The following is a 27,020-nucleotide window of genomic DNA, read 5'->3' on the forward strand; positions in this document are numbered from 1 at the left end:
CCAGCCCCAGTCACTGTTCAGGCATAGAACCCCCACTGAAAGATGGGAGTTCTCCCTTCCTCAGGTGGAACTGTTTTCATCATGAGTTGAACTAGCAGCTGGCAAGTTTGGGGAAGAACTCACCTAGACACTACTAGATTCCTCAAAGACAGAGAAGCAGTTTGATGAGACAGGAAGTGGGGGGGAATGAAATGCTCCCAGTAGGCCAAGGTCTGTGCAAGATGTATACTGGACAGGCACCTGAAGAGCAGGCATTCAAGGAGACACATGCCCAGGAAAACTGGGCTACACCAGAACAACTCAACAAGATTTGAATTGGGAATGTCAGAGGCCGGGGTCTCAGAGGGAAAGATGCCAACCAAGATGTGAAGTATGTAATTCACTGCACTCTCCCAGAGACAGATCATGAGACTTGCAGGAACTGCATAACAGAAGGGGTTGGCAGTGAGGCTTTCCACTGTACCATTTGCCCCAGTTTGCCTGGACGTTTTGTGAGGAGATGAGAGCAAAACATATTCCAATGTGTCTTTGTACAAGATGGGAATAGGGTGAGGAGAAGCAGGGAGGAAAATTAGATGAATAAGGAATGGAAAAATGGAGGGGAAAGGGAAGTTATGGGAAGAAGTAGAGTGCAAAGAAACAGTGAGGGAGGGTCAGAAGAGTAATATGAAGCAGAGGAAGAAGAGAACTTACTCACTTGAAAACAGTAAGTGGAAAAGGACAACAGACAGAGACAGAGAGAAAAATATATAAAACGTTAAAAGAAAAGGAGTCATTTACATGGGCTTCATTTATCTTGCTACCAGAAGTTTGCTTGCACCATGTTGAACCATTTCTGCATCGTATTTCACACTACTGCTTTGGATGTTAATAGGTGAGCTAAATGTTTTTGTACACTGCTCTCTCACCATCCAGCCACATTGCTAGCAAGTCTTCAGATAGCAAAACTGTCTGATCAATCCCAGAAGAACTTTCAGAAGTGGATACAGCTTACTAAAAAGATTAGAAACCCTCAAATAGTGTTTTTAGAAGAGTAGTCTCTTGTCTGCTCCCTGTCAGATCTGTTCCCAGGAGTGTTCTGGAGTCCTGCATTGTTATTATCAGTTGGCCTGACCCTATAATTTTACTTACTTTCTGTTCCAAAATACTTACGGCTCTGGCGTGTACATAGGTTTGGATGCATGACGAATATACTGTGTAGAGTGAAATACTCGGAATGCCAGTCCAGCCAAGAAATCCCGAGAGGAGAGCAAGCCTGCAACAGGACGCAGGCGAAATCCAGTGCAAGCTGAAGGGACAAAAAACATGGCATGTCAAAAGCACCTAAGATGCTTGATTTATCCTTACCTGAACACATTGCAGTAAAAGAACATTTTAACTTTTTTTTTTCTTTGCTCTACCTATGTTAAGCAGAATTTAATTGCTAAAGAGAAGGGAATTTTCTACCCACATGTACCACCATCATAACATCTGAGCATCTGTACCACTGTACTCCTGAAACTTTTAGAGGGATATGAGACAGTCTAAATGATGTGACCAAGTACCCACAGAAAGTCTCTGTTAAAGCATCATCCCCACAGACATTTGGGGTTTGGCATGTTTGTTTTGTTTTTTGATAAGGTTTTTACATTTGTCTGTTTTTGTTTTAATGATTCAAACATACTCTGCAAGAACTTCGAAACATCTTCAAGCTGGGGGATGTTATCCTCCCGGTAGCCACAGTACTTCTCCAGCAGTGGGAACACGTGGTTATGCTCATAACAAGCATGAGTTGGATAGAGATTCTTCAGCTCTCTGAAGACGGTGCCCCAGGTTTTCTTTTCTTCTTCTGTGTAGGTAACTCGAGGAATAGGCTGACCACTGGAAAAAAAAAAAAAAAAAAAAAGGTACACTCAATAGGAGTGACAGAGAAATTGTCCAGTGCTACCGCTGTCCTATCCAGGAGCTTTCCATAGGCTGGAAGTTGCAGGAAGTTGCAGTAAGGAAGACACATTGGCTCTCACATTCAGGTGCAAAAAATTGCCCATTCCTAGCTAATGGCAGGGAATAACTCACTGAACTCAGATGAGAACTCAGATCTTGCTGAGCTTAGAAAAAAGAAGGATCTGAGAAGACCTCATTGTGGCCTTTCAGTACTTGAAGGGAGCATATAAACAGGAGGGGTAACAGCTATTTACAAGGGTGGATAGTGGTAGGACAAAGGGGAATGGTTTCAAACTGAGACAGGGAAGGTTTAGGTTAGATATTAAGAGGAATTTTTTCACTCAGAGGGTGGTGACACACTGGAACAGGTTGCCCAAGGAGGTTGTGGATGCCCCATCCCTGGAGGCATTCAAGACCAGGCTGGATGTGGCTCTGGGCAGCCTGGTCTGGTGGTTGGTGACCCTGCACATAGCAGGGGGGCTGAAACTGGATGATCACTGTGGTCCTTTTCAACCCAGGCCGTTCTGTGATTCGATGAGAAAGAGTTCTTCAGTCCACTTCTTGCAAAATGGTGACATAAATAAATTAGTGCTTATTTGTCTTACTGAAATGTTATTTTAAAAATATTAACTGGATGATGATTTCAGTTTCTTTCCATTACCAGGTATAGAACAGCTGTTGAATTTCTTGCTCTAATGCACACAACATTAACTGTCTTTGTTGTAACAGGGAAACCATCATCTCCAGAAAATTGCATTGTGGGGGTCAGAGAAACTCTGGGGTGGGCTTTATGCTACAACAGGTGCAGACTTCAGCTAGTTTGACTTTTTTATTGTAATAAGTAATTTTGAGTCAAATCCCACCCTCAGGCCTCCCCGTACTTAGCTCATGTTGAAGCTAGCAGGTATTAAGATGGTCACAAGCAATGTGTTTTGGCCTCCTGTGAATAGTCAATTCCTTAGCAATAATGATAGGGCCATAGGTGAATCCAACAGCTTTGAAAAATCAAAGGGTTTTAAGTAACTTAATAGGGTTAACATCACTGCTGGAGTAATGCTGAAGCTTTCCAAGCCCCAGAGACCCATTGTTAACTCTTGATGACACACCACCATTCCACTCTCTCATTTTTTCACTGAGCCTCAGGGCAGCTGCACTGGAGCACCATCATTTTCTGCACCTCTGTATCAGCCCTCCTTGATCTGTGGAGCTTTAAACATCAGGTTGGATTATGAAGCTTGCTGGGGGATTTTTGTTTCTATAGAACATCTAAGTAATCCTCAGCCACCTTCCTGGGCAGCAGGGGGAAGATATGGCTTAAAAATCTTTCAAATTTCAGTTTGAAAATTGCAGGGATCCACAGGGACAGAAGCAAAGGAAGACAGGAGGAAGAAGGCAGGCTAAGAGAAAAGCAGAAACAAATCAGGGAAATGAGGTGTTCAATGAAAATGAGTGGTAAAAGTACCAAGAAAGGAGGCAAAAGAACATGGGTAGAGAGCAGCAAATGCAACAAAGAACATCAAACAGCGGGACAAAAGAGGACAAAATAATCACAGGAGAGGGGGCACATAAGAAGATTAAATTGATAAGGGAAATAAAAATATGAGAAAACTGATCAAAAAGTAATTTCACCTTTGTAACTGCCTTTACAAGCTAAGCATCGTTACCTTTTCAGACAGTTCCCACAGTGCCTCATAGCTTTAGTTGCCCCTCTCCATCTGCCTGCTTCTCCATGCTCCTGTCCCTCCATGAAGGGGACACCCCCTTTGCCTCTGCTTATCCTGCTACAGACCCTGGAAGGCATCTGCCAGGCGAAGCACCCAGATCAAATACAGTATCTATTTGGGCCCTCATGACTCAACATCCAAAGCCACAAAAAAGCCCACATCTTTCCACAAGTCCCAGAAGCCCAAATGTGGGCTTTCACATACTGCTCATTGCTCTATAGCTGGAAGATCTTATTGAAATGTCCAAGAATTTCACATTAAAGGTGCTTTTTGGACATAGATTCTAGCCTGTAGAGGCTCCAGAGTGTCTGAGAATCTGGATAACAGACTAACTAGTAATTAGTTACATCTTGGAATATAACAGTTTCATCTCCCTAAGCAGGTTTTGGGTTGAATATAGGAGTGGAGGCAGAGGGTGCAATATGAACTCATTTCTGTGTGGGATATGATGAAAGCCTACAAACTAGAGACGAGAATTTGCTATCTGCTATCTGAAAAAGTTAAATCTTCCATGGGATACTTATGAATGGAAACTAAATCCATCTAAATTTGGCCACAAAGCCTTATTCATTTTTTCTAGCCATAAATTAGACTTCTGACTTTTTTCACCTGGCTTTTTTTCACTTTATATCAATTAGGGCAATTATTTCTCTCATTTTATGAATGCATTATAAGCTTTTTGGCTCAGGAATTATCTTTTTTATCACAGTTCTATCAGAAGTAGAGCTCTAAATGTACAACATATGTTACCTTATCGTTTGCAATCACAATTTTTTACCAATCTCAGCAAGAATCAGACCAAATAGAACTGATGTAAATGTGTGAATGGCTCTGGGAACAGAACTCTATCTCCTCCAGATTTGATCACTGAAAGCAATCAAGCAAGCCTGTTCTAACTGAATTTATCATCTCCATTCATTTTTTCTTGAGAAATTAGAGCCCAAACTGCTGATTGCAGCTGGGTCACACAAGATAAAAGTAGAGTATCAGGCATTGGATTAGCATCAGAACCATAAGTTATTCATTATTTTAATAGTGTATGCAGCTCCTGCTTTAATGTAAATGATAGACTCTCCTCCCCCAGCCCTGGTTTAATGAGGAGAATACCAGAAACAGCTTTATTCAATGCTCATGTCTTTGTAGTGGCAACTTAGTCTGCTGTTCAATTAGACAACAAAGCCAGAGATAAGGGGTGCTGTGGGGAAAGAGAATAGGTAATGTTCTCATCTGAACATGTGCCTGCAACAATTTACTTTTGTTTTACTGCAATTTGAGGATAAATGCATGAACAGGAAGATTTAAACATACAAAAAAGAAAAGCAAGCAGAAGGAGGACTCTTATGAAAGAAAACAGGGCTCACAGCAGGGACAGAACCCCAAAGACAGCAGGAGACATAGGTTTGTTTTCTGCCCTCACATGGAACACTCACTGTCTATAGTTGTAGGCAATGTCTGCAAACTCCTTCCTCCGAGCCCGGTACACAGGATCTGTGAACCCCTAAAGAGAAACAGCAATGATGGGTAAATGCAGGTGGTGAAGAGCCTTTCTTCTGCTGAGAGCATGGCTGGTCTGAGGAGCAGTGAGCTTCCAGGGAGCCCCAGAGGTACAGGATTTAATCATTGTAGAGAATGTCTATTAGACTTCGTGGTTAGCAGTTTGACCTTTGCAGCTAATCATCTGTCTGATCAGTTAAGAAATATAATTTCTAAATGTTCTACTAGGATAACCATTCTCCTATCCTACTGTGATACTTATGTAGGATGCAAGTTTCTCAGGGCTAGGAGTGTCTTCAGCACCAAAAGTGATGTCCTTCACAGATAGAAGAAATATCTGTGAGGCAAATAGCAGTAACATCATGGGCACTGCTGGAGTTCGTGAATGTCTCTCTCAGAGGTGCATGGAGTGACAGGACTGGGGGGCCATGAAACACAATCAGGTAAAGGAGAGGGCAGAGGTAGAGCACCAATTGAAGCGCATCAGTCAAATAACGGCCAGCATTGGCATAAAAAATACAGATTAGCATGGCATAGATGTACTTGCGGCCAAATCTCATACTTTAGTACTAAAATTCCAAAGGTTTTTTTAATTTCTCTGTTTCTATACTCTTTATGTTGCCATGTCTATTTACCCAGAAGTTGTCTTCTTTCTTAATGCAACCTGAATAAAGCTCTCTCTAAATAATTCTAGGAACTGAAGCAGAGCTGTTCATTCCCTTCAACATCTATGTTTTTGTTTCTTTCTTTTAACACAGTCGTGGTCTATTCCCACATGACACATGAGGGGGCCATTGGCTCTGTGTATCTCTTTTCATTCTGCCTTTCATACAACTGCACCGAGTATCATGAATCATTGTATATGATACATAACACCTCTCGAATTAAGCAATAGCTAGTGAATGACTAATCACCTCATCTCAATTAAACTAATAGCAGCAATTTTTGTTGCGCTGCATGTAATTTATTTATAATCAGCCTATCTCAATTAAAGTAATAGCAGCAATTTCTTTTGCACTGCATGGAACTCACTGTGTATTGACAAATGAAAATAAGTTGTTGTTTGCTTGGAGAAGAAGTAGAAGCAGCAAGTATTCCTATATTTGGAAGAGCTGAAAAAATGTTCAGCTAAGCCAGTGAGTAAAACTAACTCTACCACTTTAACCATGAATCTTTTGAAAAAGGAACCTTTTCTTTTTTCATGTCTCACCAAACAAAACTCCTGACAGATTTAACAACTACATCACAATGTTCTAAGCTCAGTTGTGTGTTTGTGATATAAGATGTACAAACATTCTTCCTACCTCCAGGCTGTTACCTCTGCTTCTGAGGATTTTGTTGCTAGTGATTCATAAACTGAGTCTCAAGTCAGCATATCAGAGCCATATGGGAAAACCCGAGGTGCCCCTGTGGTGGCCTTCTGCTCTGATGAAGTATCCGACTCTTTAGACCTGCTGGTATTTGCTTAAATTAAAACAACTTTGGGGTTGATCTACTTCATAGAAGGGAATGAACTGATTCTAGCTTTAGAAATGTAGCACCTCTCTTGTTCTAAACCTTGAGACTTAGTCTACTGTACTTGTCTTAAAGCAGAGCAAATGTAAATGAGAAAAATGTCTATCCAAATAACTAGAAACACGTGGACAAGAAAACAAACAAACAAACAACTAAGTTCTTTTTCTTACAGGATGGTCAGCATCCAGCTCTGCTCCATAGCTTAGGATCTGATTGGCAAATCTGTCCAGCTCCTGGATACTTCTTGGGAACCATGGCACTGCAAAGCAGAAAAGAAACAGATACTTTGTTGATGGTTTTTGAGCCTCCTTCTCATCTATCCAACTCTCAAACATAAATATAAAGAAACACATGTAAGGTTCTAATGTCTTCAGACTTCCTTCCCTGTAGTAGGAGGCAACAGCAAACCCTGCAAGTTGTGTTGAATTTGTGGCTATTCTGCACTGTGGGAAAATACAGAGCATCAGGAAAGTCCAGCCCTTGGCACAGAGCTGGCTTGTGATGTTTATGATTTTCTGTTTATTATTCTGGTTTCTTGGCTTACCAAAACATAGGAATTTTTCCAGACTGTCCTTGCTTTCACAGTAGCTCAAATCAACTGTTTCAAAGGAATGTCTTCTGAAAATCTCTTTCTAAGACTTACTTGGTGGCCTCACTTAGGCTTGGATGCCAAAATAAAATGATAAATGGCACTCTGATACCTCAAACTAGCATTGTATTACTGCACCCATTATACAATAATGTATTCATTTAATTAAAATTCTGGGCCTGGTTCATCATTGCCTTGTAACTCACATTCTATACCCGCTTCCTGCAGTGCAGCCAGGATTTGAAATGGGACCACACTGACTACATGGCATGGAATGCCTTTGTGGCCTTCTGTTTACAGAAGGTCATAAGGTGGAGGGCAAGGAAGAACAATGGGACTTTCCAGATGTGGTGTGCTTGGACAGGGGAAAGTGGAAAGCAAGTGCCTTCACAGCAACTGAGCTACAAGGAGGGGCTCATTGCAAGACTCGTGGAACAGACCAGACCTTTGGAGCCATGTCTATGCTTAACTTGCAGTGTAGGCACTCCCGGCACTCCCCTCAGCAACAAGAGGCCTGGCACATATTCACACTGGCTGTGCTAGGATGATCTCTTGTCCACCTCTTTTAGGAGGGTTTGGCTGTACCCTTGTCATTTCTGGGTCTACTCTGCTTTTACTGAGGGTCAGAGACAACAGGTCCATGTAATGATGCACCCTATTCTCAGGCTCTGTATTCACATCCCATATGCTCTCCACTCCACATACAAGTCAGTCTGACAGATCTATCCTCAGTAGGATAGAATAACTTTAAAGTCTACTGCTCCAAGCTTGAGATCTCTCAGCCATTTCTCTGTCAGTAAAATGTTGGCAGTTCATTTTGTGACCTTCTCAATGAACAGGGTCACCTGCTCAGACAGCCTGGAGAACATCACTCTGTGTGGCTTCACTAAGCTGCTGGGAGCACTGTCACTCAGCCATACCTCCCCATTTGATTTTGGGTTTTGTGCCTAATTAACCTGATCACAGGAAAAGCTCCCCCCCCCCCCCCCCCCCCCCAAGGACAGAGCCTCTGAGGATTCTGTTGGCAGCTGCTATGTGAGCTCCCGCAGTGCCTTGCTGACAGGGATCATCCTGGCTCCTGATGGACCACCGAAGGGATAAGAGGATCATGCTGCCTCCAGGACTATTTAGCCTTGCTTTTGTGGTGCTGGGTTTCTGCGAGGCACCTGCGCAGAGTGGCCAGAGCAACACGAGTCACTTTTTGGGTGGCCATGGTTTGGCTGCATGCAGATCACTTACACCCTCTAATCTGGGGTCCCACAACCATATTGACTCTGTCCATGCAGCTCCTGTCTCCATCCAGCCCGGCTCCAACCAGCATTTCTGCGGAGACCCATTAGACTTGGTCCCCTATTTCGAGCTGCACACCCTTCCGCTTTGCCCTAATAGACAGGCCTGAAAAAGTCACTAGATGGCAGCAACAGTCCCAGAAGATCTGCTCTAAGTGACCACTGGGTTTACCACTAGCTGGTTTGTTTCCCCAAAGGGCACTGACCTTTTTGTTTGATGCCTTGTAAGTTAAACCAGCTGGGGGAGGTGACTAGAAGGAGTTAGAGAGTTATACTGACTCCTAGAAAGGAGTCAGTACTGTCTTCTACCGTATTAGGGGTGAGCCACCCAGCCATCCTGCCCCTATTTTTTATACAAGCAGCAGGACATGATGGCATCTATCTCCCAGCTCTGCCACTGACTTTTGTGTGCTGTGGGTGGGGGACTGCCACACTGCTTTGTGCTTCAGACTCCCCACTGTTGTTAGGGGAGCTGACACCCCACTATCACAATCCTGACAAAAGCTGCCTGTCAGGTAAAGCCCTACAGGAAAGGATTTGCCAATGTTTGAATGAGGAATCACCTCTGCCAGGGATACACCATGAAGAGAAAGGTCCAGATTGTTTGGAAAGACCAATGGGGCTGAGGTCTACAGTGGAAATTTGGGACCGGTGCTCTTTAACATCTTTATTAATGACATCGATGAGGGAATGGAGTGCACCCTCAGCAAGTTTGCTGATGACACCAAGCTGAGTGGTGCAGTCGATACGGTGGAGGGAACGGATGCCATTCAGAGGGACCTTGACAGGCTGGAAAGCTGGGCTCGGGTGAACCTAATGACGTTCAACACAGCAAAGTGCAAGGTTTTGCACTTGGGCCGGAAGAACCCCAGGCACCTGTACAGGCTGGGAGGAGTTGTCCTTGAGAGCAGCTCGGCAGAAAAAGACCTAGGGGTCCTGATAGATGAGAAACTTAACATGAGCCAGCAGTGCGCTCTGGCAGCCCGGAAAGCAAATGGGATCCTGGGCTCCATCAGGAGAGGGGTGGTCAGCAGGGATAGGGAGGTGATCGTCCCTCTCTACTCTGCTCTTGTGAGGCCCCATCTGGAGTACTGTGTCCAGGTGTGGAGCCCTCAGTACAAAAAAGATATGGAGATTTTGGAAAGGGTCCAGAGGAGGGCCACGAAGATGATCAGGGGGCTGGAGCACCTCCCCTATGAGGACAGGCTGAGGGAGTTGGGTTTGTTCAGCCTGGAGAAGAGAAGGTTGCGGGGTGACCTCATTGCAGCCTTTCAGTACCTGAAGGGAACTTACTCCCAGGAAGGGAGTAAACTCTTCGAAAGGGCTGATAATAGCAGGACTAGGAGAAATGGTTTTAAGTTGAAGGAGGGAAGATTTAGGTTGGATGTTAGGGGAAAGTTCTTCACTAGAAGAGTGGTTAGGCCCTGGAACAGGCTGCCCAGGGAGGTTGTGGATGCCCCGTCCTTGGAGGTGTTCAAGGCCAGGTTGGACGGGACCCTGGGCAACCTGATCTAGTAAAGGTGTATGTTTGGTGGCCCTGCTAGGCAGGGGGGTTGGAACTACATGATCCTTGAGGTCCCTTCCAACCCGGGTAATTCTGTGATTCTGTGATTCTGTGATTCTGTGAAATATGAAGGGATCTGCTGCCTTGATTTAGAAAGCTTAAGGTGGCCATGGTTTGAATCATTCCAATTTCAAGAAGTGATAAAATGTGTATAATAATGATTTGCATTCATTAAACACATTTTATTCACAGCTTTCCCTGAGTACATGGTGCAGATTGTGATAAATTGTAGGACAGACCGATGCCCAAGGCTGATGCAATGACAGACTCTGACTCTACTACCTGTAGATAGGTAGCTTACTTTCCCCTTACACAGGCACAGCATCTTATCTTTTAGGTGCACAGCCACTGTAGGTACTAGACTTATTCCCTGTTCCCCCCTCACACACTCCATGCAATGACAGTAGCTCAAGGAGAGCTCCATTGGTTGAAAGCAGTAGGATCTAGAAGAGGAATCCTATGGATGCTCTGGGTTATTTGCACCACTGTAAACTAATGTTACATTCTGAACCTTTTAAAGCACTTCTGGCAACAATAATCACAGGTGCTGAGAACAACCATGGTACAGCCACAGCACCCAATCCATACAGCCCCAACAACAGGCATCAGGGTGCAGAAGGGCCTTTCTGTGGCTGTGATGTGCTTGGATGCTGTCCCCAACCCCCCCGCCCCCCAGCAACTATCAAATCAAATTATCCCCTGATTAATCTGTCCCATATTTTGTTTGTGACAGCCTCCTCCAGCTCCATTGCCAGACTCACTGTCTGTCTGCATGGCCATTAACAAATAGCCAGAGCAAGCTGTTGCAACACTGGGCCTCTGTGAAGGTCTGAGGAGCAAACGTGGGCTGATCAGTAATAAATATTGATTTGTCTGTAAGTGAAACAGCGGCATTTATGGGATTGTTCTGGACACCCAAGTGGTGACCAAATTACCATGGGGTCAAATGCTTAGCAGAATGCTAATAAGCCATTTATATGAGGGTCAGCAAAGCAGGACAGCAAGGACTTCTACAGAACTCTTCCATTTGGATCATTGTGAAGAGGGTCAAAGACAGGTCTATGCAATTTATAGCAGTTCGAGGCCCAGGTTTAGCCCTTTTTTAAACAGCCCCCAATGCCTTGGCCAGCCTCAGGGTTTAGCAAACAAGGCCTCTACAGAAAATCAGCCTCCAGACTGTCTCAGAAATGCAATAAATTGTCTGCATTTCCCTAATGCAGCAACAGAATAATATTTAATTCTTTTTATTCATGGGGTCTAAGAGGTCTGCGGATACCCATCTTGTTTCCAAAAAGAGCTATTAAGAGAAACACTGTTTTCACAACAAATCCTTCCATCTCTACAAAAGCCATTTGGCCCAGTGACTGCTATCCCATCTCATCTGGAGCTTTAAAACTACTGTTACATTCATGGCATTTTGCTGGTTTGCTCTCAGATGACATTACACTGTTGATCTGAACCTGCTATTTGTAACTTTTTGGTGTGTGAAAGGAAAACCAAAACTGCCTTTTGCCTTTACAAGAGTAAAGACCCTAAAAACAATTAGAGTGTCCAGATGAAGAATAATAATAATAATAATCACAGAACAAAATAAAAACACTGAATCTTTCATTTATACTTTGTCCAATATAGCACGTGCATGTGTTTAATGCTTAGCTATTGAGAGAGGACAGTAAGTTTTTTCTAACTCTCCACAAAGCACTGCCCTAAGAGCAGCACTATCTGCTTCCTATGGGAAACTGAATGAAAGAGGGGTTTGCTGCTCAAATCATGAGCATGAGCAATGTGAATCCATACAAAGGAAGGGCTGAGAGCAAATGTAGGCAATGGTGAAAGAATCAAACTCATGGGACTGTAGATTGGCTCTGGGAAAAAACATTCCCAGCTTTACCTGTCAGCTGAGAAGAGTGTGACAATATCCCCATGAGCCATATGCTTGTGATTTTGCTCCCTGGAGTTGCATCACTCTCATTCTGTGCTCTGGGAATAAAATTTCACAAAAGCACATCTGTAGGTTGTGACCAGATTTGCCAAGAGGATGCATACTTTTGAAAGGCAGTCTGACCTAAAAGGCACCACAAGGCGTATTAATTGTTAATGCCATCGGAAATAAAGGGCTACATTTTACCACTCTTCCTACAGCTCAGTATGTTCCATTTCAGTCTGCCCTCGTATCTGCCTCAGCAGAGAATTTGCCACCCACATCTCAATCCCTAAGCAGTGCTTCTTTGAATTTTCAGATGTGGCTCTTTGGGGATTTCAGTTTGACTGGATCCTCACTACTCACGAGAGAAGCTGAAATATGAAGAAAAGAAAAAGGGGAAAAGCAAGAAGAAATATCAGTCTTCCTCTCCTCCCTTGGCAATGAGCTGCTCCTAGTTTATACTGTTTCTCAGTAATTAAAACTAAGAAACAAACACAAGTTATCCTCTCATAAGGAAGGGGATCAATTTCCTTTCTGCAGAACTCACACACTAGGATAATCTAGCTCAAAAAATGCTTTGATCAACACATTAACATGCAGAGAAATCTAATCCTACAGCAGACCAGCAGACCATGGGTGTTTTTACTTCTCTGAGGTCAGAATTTCAGTCACAAAAACTCCCTGGATGGCATTTAGAGCTGCATCTCTATCTGTCTCTGGCCTAGGTTTGCATATAATTTTAAGACCTTCATAATAACAATTAGAAAAACAAAAGCAATGGTAAACCTGCTAGGTCCTGTACCTTTCTCCTGGAAATAATAATAATAATAAAAAAGTCCTAAAAGGAGAAAATCTTTGACACGACCATAAATCACCTAATGAACCCTTTGTCCCTCCATCTCATGAATGGAGAGAACTGACTCCAAAGAATATTTCCCAACTTTGTTTTCATCTTCAAATGTAATGTCATGGGGAGAACACAAAGGAGATGGTAAAGGGATTACCAGGCCTGATCTCATGAAGGTATTAATGTCCTTTCATGTTGTTCCTAGAAAGGAAGAGGACAATCCAGACCTAAAGTATTTAAAGTCTGAAATCCTATTAAAATCACATCTGTTATCTGAAGCGGCATTTATGTATGTCTCAGAGTGAACATTGGGCAGCCACCACTGTAGAAGGCAGTCTCAACTCCAGCAAAAATTAGGAGTGTGACAGCTCAGAAAATCTTTCCTTATTTCCTCCAAATGCAGAACTACTGTTATTCCCAGAACTTCTTCCAGTAGTGAAGAGTTATTCTTGATCCCACTGAAGTGGGTGGTAGAGCTTCACTAATTTCAATAGCAGAAGTTAGGGGAGGCACAAATAATTGAGAGGCAAACAGTGTTTGATATGCATATACCTGGATGAAAGAGAATAGGGGAAAGAGAAACAGACACTTCTGGGAACTTTTCCTCCCCTCGTTTCATGTCAGCCCAGAGGTGCAAGTGCCACACATGGGAAGGGGCTTCAGAGGCCAGTGGACAGAGCTCGTGAGACTGATGTTGGAAAGTAAATCCTGGTGTTTAAAGGAGTGCACTATCCCCCTGAGAATGCTACCATTTCATGCCAGGCTTTGCATGTAATTGGGCTCTTATCACCTCCACAACACCACAAGGTTTTTCCGGTGTGATTCATGAGGTTGCAAAGACATTCAACGAGATGGAAATGAAGGTGGAAATCTGTGCTTCATGGTAACTTCTTGTTTTGTTATGCTTCCATTTTCTATCTGATCCTTTCTGAATGAGGATAATCTGAAAGGCTGCTGGACTTTGTAGGAAGCATCTATTAAATAAAGAGTTTGTAAGAAGTCAGCAAATGAGCAAAAACTGGTGAATCAACATGCTGCAATAAGGCTGTCTTTAAGAGACTGCATGTGGTGTCAACCAAACCTGTGAAGACAAAATACTGTAACACCAGTTCATATGAGACCTCGTTAAAAACTTGGCCAAAAAATGGAGCATGGCAATCTATATTGAAAAAATCTGTATGAAAAAGCTTACAATACACACAAAGTAGACAGAAGGAAAGAGACACAATCATGCAGGTCCAAGGATAACACTTTCGTTGGAGGAAAAAGAAATAAGTGTGCAACATGAATACTCCTTGTCAATATTATCTTTGCCAGTGTATCCTTACCAGTGTCCTTCTTCTTTGTTCGTGAAAGCTCATGCACTGTTACTCCAATATCATTTCTTAAGGACTTGATGATCTTGTCCAGTGCTGGGACATTCTTGCCTTCCAAGTTAATGAAGAACTCATACTCATCTTTATTGAGACGAGAAGGTCGGGATTCAATGTGAGTCAGATTTATGCCTTTTTCCTATGTGAAAGAAAGATTTTGGTCACACACCATCTGAAAGAAGGAATACAACATAAAGACTAGGCACCAGTCAACTACTTATACCATATAGTACTAACAATTCATAAGTAGAGACTTGACTCTGATGGCCACTGGACTGAAGGCTTTAAAAATGGAGGGGATGCAAAAGAAAACTGAGAAGCAGAAGTATAAAAACCATTTCCACATAAACCTTTGAAAAAAGTAATACAAGTTGCAAATAGGATTTGTATTGTAAATGACAACTCCAGTAGTGTAAACATACTGGAATCTCATCTGTGTGGATAAGAATTTTTCCCAGGATTAATATGGGAAAAAAAGTTTCTCCCTCTTAACAGAAGGTGATTGCTGTATTTATGAACATTTTTAAAGGAGGTCATAAAAGCAAGGATTGGGTTGGCCTATGATCTAAGCTTCTGCCCAGCCAACAGTCATCTGCAAAGCCACCTCCACAGCTTCCAGGTCTGTGAGCAGGTTTTGGGCAGAGATCCAATAGGAAACATGGATCTGCACCAGAAAGGTAGCCCAGGGTTGTGTAAATACAAATGTGGGTTTTGTAAGAGAATAGAATAACAAAAAACAAAGAATTGTAGTCAATGAGAGTGCATGGGACCTACAGAAATCACCCAGTCTGAGCACTTGCTCAAGTAGACTTCACAAAAGCTGACTGTTCAGGACTGTGTTCAGTTAGATATTGAGTATCTCTGCAGATGATAGGAACTTTGCAGCCTCTCTGAGCAAGCTGCTCCAGAATCTGATCACTTTCTCAACAAAAGCAAAATCTTTTCTTTAATGCAGAAAGTAAAAATCTGTCTCAACAAGGACCTCCACTTTCAAACAGCAGCACCTCCTAGCTATGAAGAGAGGGATTATTTGCAACCATAGCTGTAACTACTATGACTAGCTGGCATCTGATTTCAGCTGTCACCATGACAAGCAAAGTATGATAAAAGTAAAGCAATCAGTAGCTAATACCATATTTTTTAGAAACCTTTTTTAAAAACTTTTTAACAGATTTTAGTCAGTGTTGACCTTCCTTCAGGCTCCCACGACAGCCACAGCCATGTCTGGGTCACAGTTTCTCACTTATAGGGAAAAGAGTTCACCCTTTGAGAAAATGTTGGCCTAAAGAGTAAACACAGAGGAGTTAGAGGAGCTAACGCATGGTTTTCAGCAGTCAGACTGACACTGCTGTTCTGCTTTCAGGCTCAAGTAGATCCCAGACTACATGGGGTGAAATGATGGCCCCACTAGTGTCAGCATAAACCCCCTGCAGTGGGGTCAGGATTTCATCCATGAAGAAATGCTGCAAGGATCTATTTGTGACCTACAGGGAAAAAAGAGGGAAGACTTTTTTTTCTCTACCTCCCTCTAGCTTGAGCTTCTCAAGCACTTTAAGGTTTTCTTTGCTGCTCTCAGTGCTTGCACAGCGCAGGGGGGCATCTGGCCATCAGCAGTAAAGACCTCATTCACTCCACCACAAAAGGCAGTTTATTACTTTGTAGGAAACAGCATGCATGTCATTCCTCTGTTTTCTGAGTGTCACACGCTACAGATGAACTTAAATTGTTTGGCTAGATACCAATACAATAAGTTGAAAAGGTCAAAAGCTCATTCACCACCAACTGCTGCTCTGGAGAGATACTGTCCTCATGGGGCTGTCTGCGGGCAGAGAATGGCTGTCACTGTGCTGGGCCCTGAGGACAATTTGTTTTAGGCCTCCAAAGCCCCATTTCACAAACAGACTGCACATTGTCCCCTCTGCACAGTGAGGCACTGGACGGCAGATTGGCCAGGAGATAGAAATTCAAATAACTCCAAGCTGGAAAGCTTTTGACAGAGAGCAGGCACAGGACCCTTTCACCATGACCACAACATGAAGATCAGTGTAGTAACATGGGGCTGGCACCCCCCTGGCATAGCCACTCACAAAGGTAGAAAGCGAGTGTAAAATACATCTCTATGCAAAGGGTGATCCAGACACACCGAAGTGCTGCTTTACATTCACTTTCCACTGGTGCATTAGGGCATTATACCCTGTATCTGCTTAGTATCACAAGAGAACTGGGTCCAGTTTGTTGCAGAGGTTGTGGTAACATCTCTATTCAGCAGCTGTTACCAACTACTTCTCTTCCCCACTCAACATCCTTCACCCAGGGGTAGTGTAGTTGTGTGAGACATCTCACAGGTTTCCTCAAACTGTATATTTTATTTTTGGCCAGGTGATTCGTCAGCTGTACCAGTTCTCCAACTGGGCTCAGTAACCAGCTGAACAACCAATAGTTCCTGCAAAATGGAGGGAACATGCTGGGTTTGAGAACTAAGAGACAAGTCATGGGGTGGGCACAAGGCAGCAGAAGTATCAGTGACTCCCAAAGTACCATAGAAAAAAAGAGGAGATTGGGAGAAACAAACTAACAAAACAAAAAAAAATAACTACAGGACAGAAGGATCTTATAGAGAGAGTCACCTCTTTCCTTACACCTAGGACTAGCATAGCTGCCTTCCTGCAGGATTTGAAGCCATTTTGGCTGTTATTCAAGGGGCATGTGCAGCTCGGTGACATGCAAAACCAATCCAGTAGTTCCTTGTGTGAAGGCTTCAGGACACAGCAGCAGAGCAGCTGAAGGGAGAACCCTTCTGGTAACTGTTTTCAAAGGAGGAATTCAGCAGCATACATCCCTGAACTGCCTCTCTCATAGAAGCATGCTGTCTTATGCAGTGCATTTATAACAAACTCCCAATTTCTAAATACTTACAGTGGTTCCATTAACAGTGTTGTTTAAAAAACTCAGTTTCATTCTAGTCCAAGAACTCCATCTAGTGTTTATTGTTCATAGTTTCACCTCATTCTAAACTGTATACTTAGTATTGTTGAATCTTGCAGTGGTATCAAGTTTCTCACTAGTTTAAACCTCTAACATCTGAAGCCAAATGGCTACCTGAAAAACGTTGATGGGGGCTTTTGGTTTTATTTTTGAGCAATTTTCAATCTCTGTGTAATTAGTAGAGCTTGAAATATTTACAGTATATGTTCTGAAGTGACAACTAACACAAATTCTAGATCATAGAATCAGGGAATGGCTAAGGTTGGAAGAGATCTCAAAGCCCAACCACAAAACCCACCCAGTTCCAAACTCATGCCATGGGCAAGGCTGCCACCTATCAAATCAGGCTGCCCAGGGCCCCATCCAACCTGGCTTTAGTACCTCCAAGGATAGGGCAAATCATCTATTTATCTGGTGAAGTTTCAAGATTTCTGAGTTAATGTTTGTTGTTGGATACCAACTCTGAGTTTCAGAAGATCTGGTCTGTCATGAGTGACGTTGGATTTACACTCAAACTTGTCTCTCCTGTCCTTACTGTTTTAGAGCTGGTAGAAATAACTTGAACACAAAGCTCAAGATTTGGCATTCCTCTGTTTAATTTGACCCATTGTGGCCACTACACTTGTGAAGAACTTGCAGCACATTGATCTTCCCCTACTTCTCCTCATGTTTATGGCCAACATAAAGACTGAGTCTCTCATCATGATCCATGATACAGCCACATGCCTGCTGGAATACTCTGTGCTGGTAGAGGAGAGGTAGCAGCTCACTTTGCATTTGATCCAAAGCAGTGCAAGTGTGAATAACAGAATAGATTCTGCCTCAAGGACTAAGGGAAGCATTTAGTTCTAATATTTAAGCAAGATCACAAGAGTATGGTGTTGTCTGACTTCCTGAAGTTATCATCAGAAGTCTCTCAAAATTTCTTGCTGCTACCCACTCCTGGGGGTAAGAGATCCTAACTTTCATTAACTGAGTATTCAAATTGCCTGTATTTCTATCACTTCCCATTAGAGAAATAAATCTCAAGAGATGTCCTGAGGGCTCAAAAACCAAGTTGAAACAAAGCCTCTTTTGCTGAAGTCATGATTTTTTGAATGAAAGGCTTTATCAATATAGATACCAACTCACTACAAAGGCAGTAGAAGAGACAGAAAGATTTTCTCCCTGACTACCTTTCCACACAGCTAGAAATCATCCTTGATTTCTTCTCAGATGCCCTGGAGCAATTCTGTCCTCTTCCTCAGATTATGCCATCTGTACCATGCTAACAGATTGTCTCCCATGCTGCAACATCCCCACACAGTTGGGATCCAGTCAGTTTGATGTAACTACATCAGCAATCTTGTGCAGGCTACTGGCAGCAGAAGTTGCCATTCCTCAACTAGTTTAGTGGACTGAATCTTGTAAAAGTTGCATTCTCATAGCTAGTTTGAGAAACTTTGAGTGGAGATGGATACTTTCTGGAAATGATATGAACTAATGCCTCATGTAGCATTTGTATCTTCTTCTGTTTTAATATTTCTAAGTGCTCCAGAACATGGTTGCTAAAACTAATTAGCACTGTGAAATCCATCTCCAGCTTGTGTACATGAGTATTGACTTAAATAAGCTTGGCTTCATCAAGAGATGCCACCTTGTTATTAGATGAAGACCAGCAACAGCTCTACAACACTGTTGATGAGCATTCAGTGAGAACTTGAATGAAATTATCCAGAATAAGGATTTACTTGTATTCCTTATATGGGAACAGCAGCAACATAAGTGATGAGTTCTTTTAGCGCTTACCACAAGTTAGTTCAGGAAAGTGAAGGAAAAGTCTTTCAGAAGAATAGTAGAATCATAGAATTGTTTGAGTTGGAAGGAACATCTAAAGATCAACTAGTCCAAATCCTCATCAGAGGACAGCTAGACCAGGGTGCTCACTAGGTTTGACTAGTAGAAATTCACTGCCTAATTTTCATAGATCAAGGAAGTTAGGAAGTTGCAAAGATGCTTTCAGCCACAGGTTCCTAAAGTGAAGACTAAGGAACTTGTATTCAACTTTACTGTCCAAGAGTTAGATTCTCAGCTAAAGACAGAGCTTCCGCATTTTCTCCCTCACATCTGCCATTGTCTACACTACATGAACAGGCTTACGGATACCAAGGGACCCAGAGGGGACCACATCAGCACCTGTCCCCTCTCCAGCATGGAAGTTTAGCATGAAGTGTTTGACATAACATAACAAGAAAATAAAACCTAAATAAATAAATAAATAAATAAAAATTAGAAGAAAAGCATTCCCCTGTATAAAATGCCATATTTCACTTGATCAAAAAGCCCTGCTCCACTGGCCCTAGAAAGAGGTAGAACCATCCTGAGAACATGGAACAAGGACACTGAATTCACATATGGAAAAGATGTTGTAGATGTTCAGATATGTACTGCAGTGGAGAGGCAGGCCTGTGTGTTCACCAATCAGTGCAGGCATCTCCGATACCCTGGCCAAAGTGACTGCCTGCCTCTACTGGTTTAGAAACAACACCACGGAGCCAATGCCAACCCAAGGGATGAAGAGATGAACATCACTTTGGACTTTCTGATGAATAAAGTAAGCTACAAAGAAGAAAAAAAACGCAGTCATCCTTGCTGGCTCTGAAAGCTCAGGGTCTTGTTTAGTGCAGCCTGTCATTCCCAACTATTCCTCCAATGAGTAGTGATTTACTCTGAGAGCAGGAGTTCTACTTGGTGCAAATCAGTGTGGCTGTGAGCTAGTGCCCTACTCACTGGAAGTAACACAGCTGAAAGCCAGATCCTGTACTGAACTCCTGCTCTGGTTTTGATGATAGTCATGTCAGTGAAGAGAAGAAGGGATTCAGTGAATCAAAGAAGAAACATAATGACTACTCTGTCTTCCTGATTTTAAGCATGATATTTTGCTTATGTGGGAGGTTCTGTTTTAGACTGATAAGTTTATACCAGTTTTGGCTTTGTAGCTCTTGTCTTTTCTAACACCATAAGCCAAGCAATCAGTGTATGGCTGCGCAAACTAGTGCCATAGTATAATGAAGGTCCTATTCAAATTGAGTGTAGTGATTCTGATGATGGGCTTATGCTGTCTGTACACTACCCTCAAGCTTACAATGAAGACAGAAGATTTTCCAAGCAGAGCCCATGGACAAGCTGCATCCACCGTGGGATGGATAAAAACTAGGTATAAAGAGGTTCTTCAAGTGAAAATAATTGAGTTTGGTTATTTAAACAAAAAGCAAATCTTTGCCACATGCCAATATACACACAGATCAGCTAGCATGGAAAGAAAGTGGATTAATGATTTGCTTATTGCTGGACATGATTGAGGAGCTATTGCATCTACTTATTCTTTTTGAAGGTTGCACATTGACCTAGAACTGCAATACACTGAGAGAATGTGAGATAAGCAAATGTCAAGAAAAGTAGATATTAATAAAGAAGGTTTTGAACATAAAGTCAGCAGACATAAGAAGCTGAGCACATAGAGGAGATTCTTTAGAAAAAAAACACAAGCTACACATGTAAAGCAACAGTTATTACTGCAGCCACCACCTTGTGTGCAACTAAGACCTCAATAGAAAAAAAAGAGGTTGGGTCTCTTAGCAAAAAGTAGATGTGAGAGCAAGTGGCACTCTGTCAGCTGTATGAGCGATTCTGAAGGAAGTTTGAATAGGGTGAACACTAACAGACTATTTTGCAAGACACTAAAATTCCCTTAGATTTGGTGCCACAGTTACAGGATGTAATTCTGAGACATGAGCATTCTGTAGCGACTGTCTTTGTGCATTCACCTGCTTGAATAGGAGGTGTCCCTACCTTCAGTCCACCCTGGCCCACAGTAAAGGCTTACCTAGTTCATCTGGACTGTGTTTGGATCTGGGAGCTTTTCACTGGGCACTTCTTTAGGAGTTTTGCTCCATCTAGACTAGGGAGCAACCACGAGGCTTGGTGTGCCATTGTTTCTGGGCCTCCCAGAAAGCTAAGAACAGAGCAGCTCCCCTCAGGATCCTGCTGCACTGAAGGCCAGCTTGGAATAGAAGCTGATACCTGGTCATGTGTCAGCCCAGCATGAAAGTGGAGCATATGCAGGATCTGAGCTTGGATGTGAGCAGATGCTCCTGCATCCTAAGCAGGGATACAAGAATGACATAACAGTCCTTGCAACATGACAGAAATTTTTGCTCCAGCTCTTAAAAAGAGAAAGAACCTCCCCTTGTCCACACAGAGATCTACTTCACAGAAAAGCAGCTTGGCTGCTGCTGGCAGTGCTAGGTCTCTCATTTCTTTAAGTGTCTTCTCATGCCTTCATTTCTTAATCTGAACCTTGCTTCTGAGCCTCCCTCTCTTGAGAGAAGATTTCTTTTCAATACTCTCAAATTTACAGCTTTTTTAACACTGCCTCTCTTCCAGGCTCAGTGTAGATTTATAGGTTGGCTAGAGAAGAGGCAAAATCCTCAAAGCCAGAGCTGGAGGCACGGCCTATTTTGTACTCCCAGGAGCCAGCTGGCAGGAAGAGAGTGCATCGTGCTGTTCTCCACCTGCTTTCCCATGCCCAAGTTCCTTGAAAAGCCCTGACAGCTTGTGCAGATACAGCCTTTGGTAAGGACCAGGAGGTTCTGAATTCACCATGCACAGCCAACGCCTACCATAATGCAAGTGGATGCAGAGGTTCATCTCTCTGTAGGGGTGTCTTAGTTTTACCTAGAAGAATTGTTTTCTTCAGAGTGTCTGGTATGATGCTATGGTTTGGTTCTAGGAGAAAAACAATGTTGATAACACACTCATTTTTATAGTTTCTGCTTGTCTTTTTCCCCCCAGTCTCTCCTCCATCCCACTGGGAAGCAGGGGGAAGTGAGCAAACGACTGTGTGGTGATTAGCTACCTGTCAGATGAAACCACAGCAAAGGCTGGAAGCTGCATCACTGCTGCTGCTCTAGGGAACAGACTGATCGCATATTGTGGGGTTTTTATTTTTTTACCACTTCATGTGGCTACACAAGGCAGTAACAGACAGAAGAGCCGCACCCACATCTCCTCTCTGTACCACTCCTCTCAGACCAACTTGACACATTTCCTTAGGCCACAACCATCTCTTGGGACATTGTGGGGGGTCTCGGTCTACAGAAGAGCCCACCAACAGTGGTTCTGGACCTACTCCTGCCACTGACTTGAGTCTAGCAGCTGTTTTTATCAAGCAAGGATAGAATAGATGTAGTTGCCTCAGGCATAGAGATCCTTCGCTCTTACACAAGGAGAGAACCATCAATTTCTCTACTGAGTTGCCAACAGAGTGTAAAGCTAGCCTAGGAGCACCTATACCAGGTCTTTTCTAAATCTTGGTGCTGGGGGGAGGCTGTAAATTTTCAGAAAAAGAATTGATCTCACTGGGATACTAATCAAAGAATTCTAGAATCATGATCAGTAAGACTGAAATGATCACTAAGATCACTTAGTCCAGTCATCAATCCACCCATTCAAAAGCACCGGCATCTTTACCTGAATTTCTGTCCTTTTGGATGCCATGACTGAAAGCCATAATTTAGCTGGCTTCCTTTAGGTACCTGCTTTGGATTCAGAAATGTTATATCCTTTAGGCAGCTACATATCTCCTTCACATAGCAGTTTTCCTTTAAAAATTATAATAATTTGCTTAGGAGATGGTAATGCATTTAGTAATGGAATATCATTAGACCTCCTTAGTTCATTAGAAGGCACACATGCTGCCAACATATAGGCATTTTGCAGGACTGAATTGCAGCAGTCAATTCACAGATTTAGGCAAGGTCTGTTGTCATTAGTATGAATTCCAATTCATCTTAATGAGTCAAATATGGCCCATAATTCATAATTATTCTTCATTTGTAGTTGTAGAACACAAATATTTCATTTCTTTGACAATTCAGTTTATGAACAGAAAGTATGCATGCCACAACTTACAGAGTTCCACAGAAAGAACTGCCTTCAGACACAACAAACATGTGATAATGTGTTGTTTGTTTTTCTTTAAGTTGCAAAACCAATATAACAGAGCATATTTGCTTGGGAGCACGGAGTATTTGCATGGGAGCACAGAGTACATACATAAACATGTTGCAACATAACCATTCTGAACTGGAAGGCTTTCGTGCTTATTAAAAGGCATCCATGACATCTGGGAAATATTTCTTTAAGAATAAACAGGCATACAATGTCCCGGAATGTAAATGGCTCCCTTTATCCCCTAAAGCTTTCCAATTAAGCCAGTATGATCCTTGGGAGTGAACAAACTGCAAAACGCTGCCTTTCTCATACTGCTTTGGAGGTACCCTCCTACTCTCTGTAGAACTACCAATACGGGGAGATGGTAGGTTCATTTATGTCAGATTTACTGGGCTTCACAGGTGCTTAGAGGGCAGTTATTCCTCCACATAGAAATGCTTCATTCCACATGGCTCATTATCAGGTTATATTTGCCTTCCTTCGTTGTACATATCCCTACACAAATGTCAGTCTCAGGTTATTGCCCAATTCACTTCTGCTTCTTACTTTAGCTGCTGCAATGGAATACTCCCTTCTTTAAATGCAGAAAAAAAAATAATAATAATAATATATTTTTTTCATCCTCGTGTCAGTTAAAGGTGGAGGTTTTAAATGAAAACACTGCAAGGTTTGAGCCTAAAAAGGAAACTCCTGTTACAGGACTTCCCATGCTTTCAACTCCAGAAAATAATAAATAAATAAATAAATAAAGAATGCCACAGTGGCGATCAAATAGAATTGAGAACATGCAGAGCAAATGCTGCTGCAGTGGGAAAAGATAAATACATGGTTGGGTCTCATGAAGAAAAATATTTACCTCAAATGTGCGCAGAACTTTAGCCAGTGCCCCAACTTCTTCTTTCAAAGAGAAAATCAAAGAAATCACGCCATTTTTGTTTGAGGGCTCTTCAATGTACACGGATTCCTGAAAGAAGTGAGAAAGAAAATCACTATATTCACCCCAGGAGTCAGTTTTGCTTTTCTCCACCTCTCTTTTGCACTGCATTAGCAACGTAAGGAGAACATGAAGATCTTTTAAAAAGGATTTAAACAACTGTTGCTTCCGAGGGAAAGAGAACCACTTTGGGGCTGCCCTTGTTTATGATGGTAGAGACACACAATATATTCCCTTAAATTAAGTCCCATGGGTGAGGAAGGTAGTAAAAAATGAAAACAGCCTCCCTCCATTTCTGCCCTGCTTTTCTTCTCAAGTGTATCAAGCTCAGGGAATACTGGAAACATTACTCTGGTTTTGACTACAGTGAGACACCTCCTAGCTTCTGTTACATTAATACTCTAGATAAAACAGCAACACCGAATTGCTTAGCATTTCTACTATCAGTGTAATTTGTACAGTGTACAACCACCAAAAACTCTTGGAACACACAGTAAGACCTTATTTGTGTTTTTTTAACTTCTACTGGCCTTGGATGCATAACGTCAGGATGGCATTTCAAAGATCACACCAGACATTCGTAACACATAGCGGTGCTGATGTAACAAGTCCTAAGTCAAAACCCAACTCAGTGTATCTATCCTTCCACTTTTTCCCTATTAGGATCTACATTTTTAGTCAGAATCTGACCTCATTTTAGCTATTGCTAAATGTAACGTATAAATCAGAGTATAAAGGGGTTTGGTTTGCTATATTGTCCTTAAAAATAGCAAAGGCAGTATTTGTAATAGACATTAATAATTAAATCCAACTGCTTGGAAGCTATAAAACTCTTGATGACACTACATGTCCTAAGGCAGCATTATAATAAATTACCTTCTTCTGTAAAATACATAATTGCTGATTCTTCAGGCTGTCTTTTAAGCTGCTGCTAATGTAAGTATTCACTGCCAAAGAGCGACAACAGATTTTTCTACCCAGTTTCATTTTCAGGGCAATTTTGATATTAATTGATTTCTTTACACCATAAGATTGCCCTCAGTGCCTCGGAAGACTTCTTTCCAAAGCAGATATATTCTCGTTGGTGACTAGCATGGATTTGCATGACACTTTCAGGCTATTTTCACTCATTTTCCCACTCTTGTAAATTAGTTTATGTTGGTGCTTAAGAAAAAGGCACATTGCAGAAGGGACTGGGCACTAGTTCTGCAAACATGATGACAGTTATTAACTTCTTGCACATCTGCATCTGAATGTAGTTCACTGGGAGGTCTTTGTTCAAAAATTAGTGCATGTTTGATTCTGTCCACAGAGGAAGAGATTTTCAGTGCAAGATGAAGGAAGATTAAAATGACTGATTTCCTGACTGCTAACCAGTTTTTATCTGTATATGTATGTTCAGGCAGCACACACTGGAACAAACACATCAACATAAATACCCAAATCTATTGCTGAGCTTTTTGTACTACATATGCATATTTTTTTACTATTGATCGCAGTTTATCCATTCTCAGTTCTCATTCTAATTTCTTGTCTTTCATCCTCATACAGGGATGGATTGCACCTTTGGGTCAGTTCTACTCTTTTACTTCTGTAATGATGATTGAGAGTTGAACAAGTTGTTTCATTGTCACTGAAATACTGTCTGTATGATATTCATATGTTATCAATAAATACTGCATCGAAAATAATAATAATAAAAATAAAATTAAAAAGTCAGCTCTTAGTCTTTTTTCCTAGGAAGTAAAATAAGTACAAGTTGACAAACAGATAGATTGGTTTCTGGACCTAGCACTATCTCTTACATCAGTGATGTGTAGATGCAAGGACAGTTTGCCTGAGTGCAATACAAATCTAAGTTTTTCATTAACTACTTCACACAGGCATTGACATTGCCTTTCTAGTACACACGGCTGTACTAGAGGACTATGACACAGACCTGCCAGCCTTCTAATCCATTTCTGAGATGGTTGAGTAAAGCCCTTCAGTGGGAATTCCACAACTGCTGAAGCTAAAGAAAATGTTTCCTGAAGTTTCAGAGAGAGTAAACTTTCACCTCTCTGTCTCAAGTGACAGAGTTAGTAGATGTAATAAATAGTAGAGAAAAAAAAAAAGGGGGGGGGGGGGGAAAGTATTTTAAAGAAAATAAGATTCCTAAGTTACTTCTGAAAATGGAACTAGTTTCCAAGCCACTTAGTGTTCATTTTCTTATGACATTTAGATGCTCAGTTCCCATAGATCTCACCATGGCCAAGCAATTAAACAACCTGGAGAAGTAACATGGTGAAATGCTAACAAATCTGGGGTGAAATTCAACCACACTGCACACAAAGCGGTAGGAAACCAAGCTTCCTTGGCTGCTATATCCCTAGGAACAGTTCTGGAATATGAAGCTCTTTTTGCATATCTGTAGAAGTTTTTCTTTGCCATCAGAGGCACTGTGCAGGACAAAATATTGTCCTAATAATTAACTATGCTGTCCTCAAGTTAACATCACTTACTCCTGTACTAACTACAGTGCCTGTAACCAAAATACACGGATTTCAGTATTTTCCTGAATTTTCCAAAACAAAGGGTTCAAAGTAAGTCAGCAAACATTAAAAATGGTAGTCAGAGTGCAAAAAGTTAACAAACAGCTCAGCCACAGAAGCACATAACTTCAGCTGCATTACTTTAGCAGCTTGCTTTCATTACTTGGGCTAAAGAGACCTCTCTAATTTGCTGCTGGTTTTTTTTTCTGCTGCTTCTTCTATTTTCCCTATATGCAAGGATTTTTTTTTGTGTTCTCTGACATCTCTCCTTTCTTTCTCCCCTTGTTATGTTTTCATTTTCATCCCCACTGCATGTCTGAGAGCACAACACCAC

At 42.0% G+C, this 27,020-nt stretch overlaps 1 protein-coding gene across 1 annotated transcript in view; it reads right to left on the bottom strand.

The window, feature by feature from the left end:
- Positions 1 to 27,020, bottom strand: part of PAH (phenylalanine hydroxylase) — a 39,186-nt gene that overhangs the window by 11,860 nt on the left and 306 nt on the right. The window contains exons 2-7 of the mRNA XM_015867612.3: positions 24,078 to 24,185; positions 14,198 to 14,381; positions 6,827 to 6,915; positions 5,078 to 5,145; positions 1,664 to 1,860; positions 1,153 to 1,288 (exon numbers count right to left, since the gene is read on the bottom strand). Coding sequence (XP_015723098.1) covers positions 1,153 to 1,288; positions 1,664 to 1,860; positions 5,078 to 5,145; positions 6,827 to 6,915; positions 14,198 to 14,381; positions 24,078 to 24,185 — 782 coding nt within the window. The remainder of the gene's footprint in view (positions 1 to 1,152; positions 1,289 to 1,663; positions 1,861 to 5,077; positions 5,146 to 6,826; positions 6,916 to 14,197; positions 14,382 to 24,077; positions 24,186 to 27,020) is intronic.

The sequence above is a fragment of the Coturnix japonica genome, chromosome 1 (genome assembly GCF_054131305.1).
Source record: "Coturnix japonica strain WE chromosome 1, WE-NBRP24, whole genome shotgun sequence".
Lineage (NCBI taxonomy): Eukaryota > Metazoa > Chordata > Aves > Galliformes > Phasianidae > Coturnix > Coturnix japonica.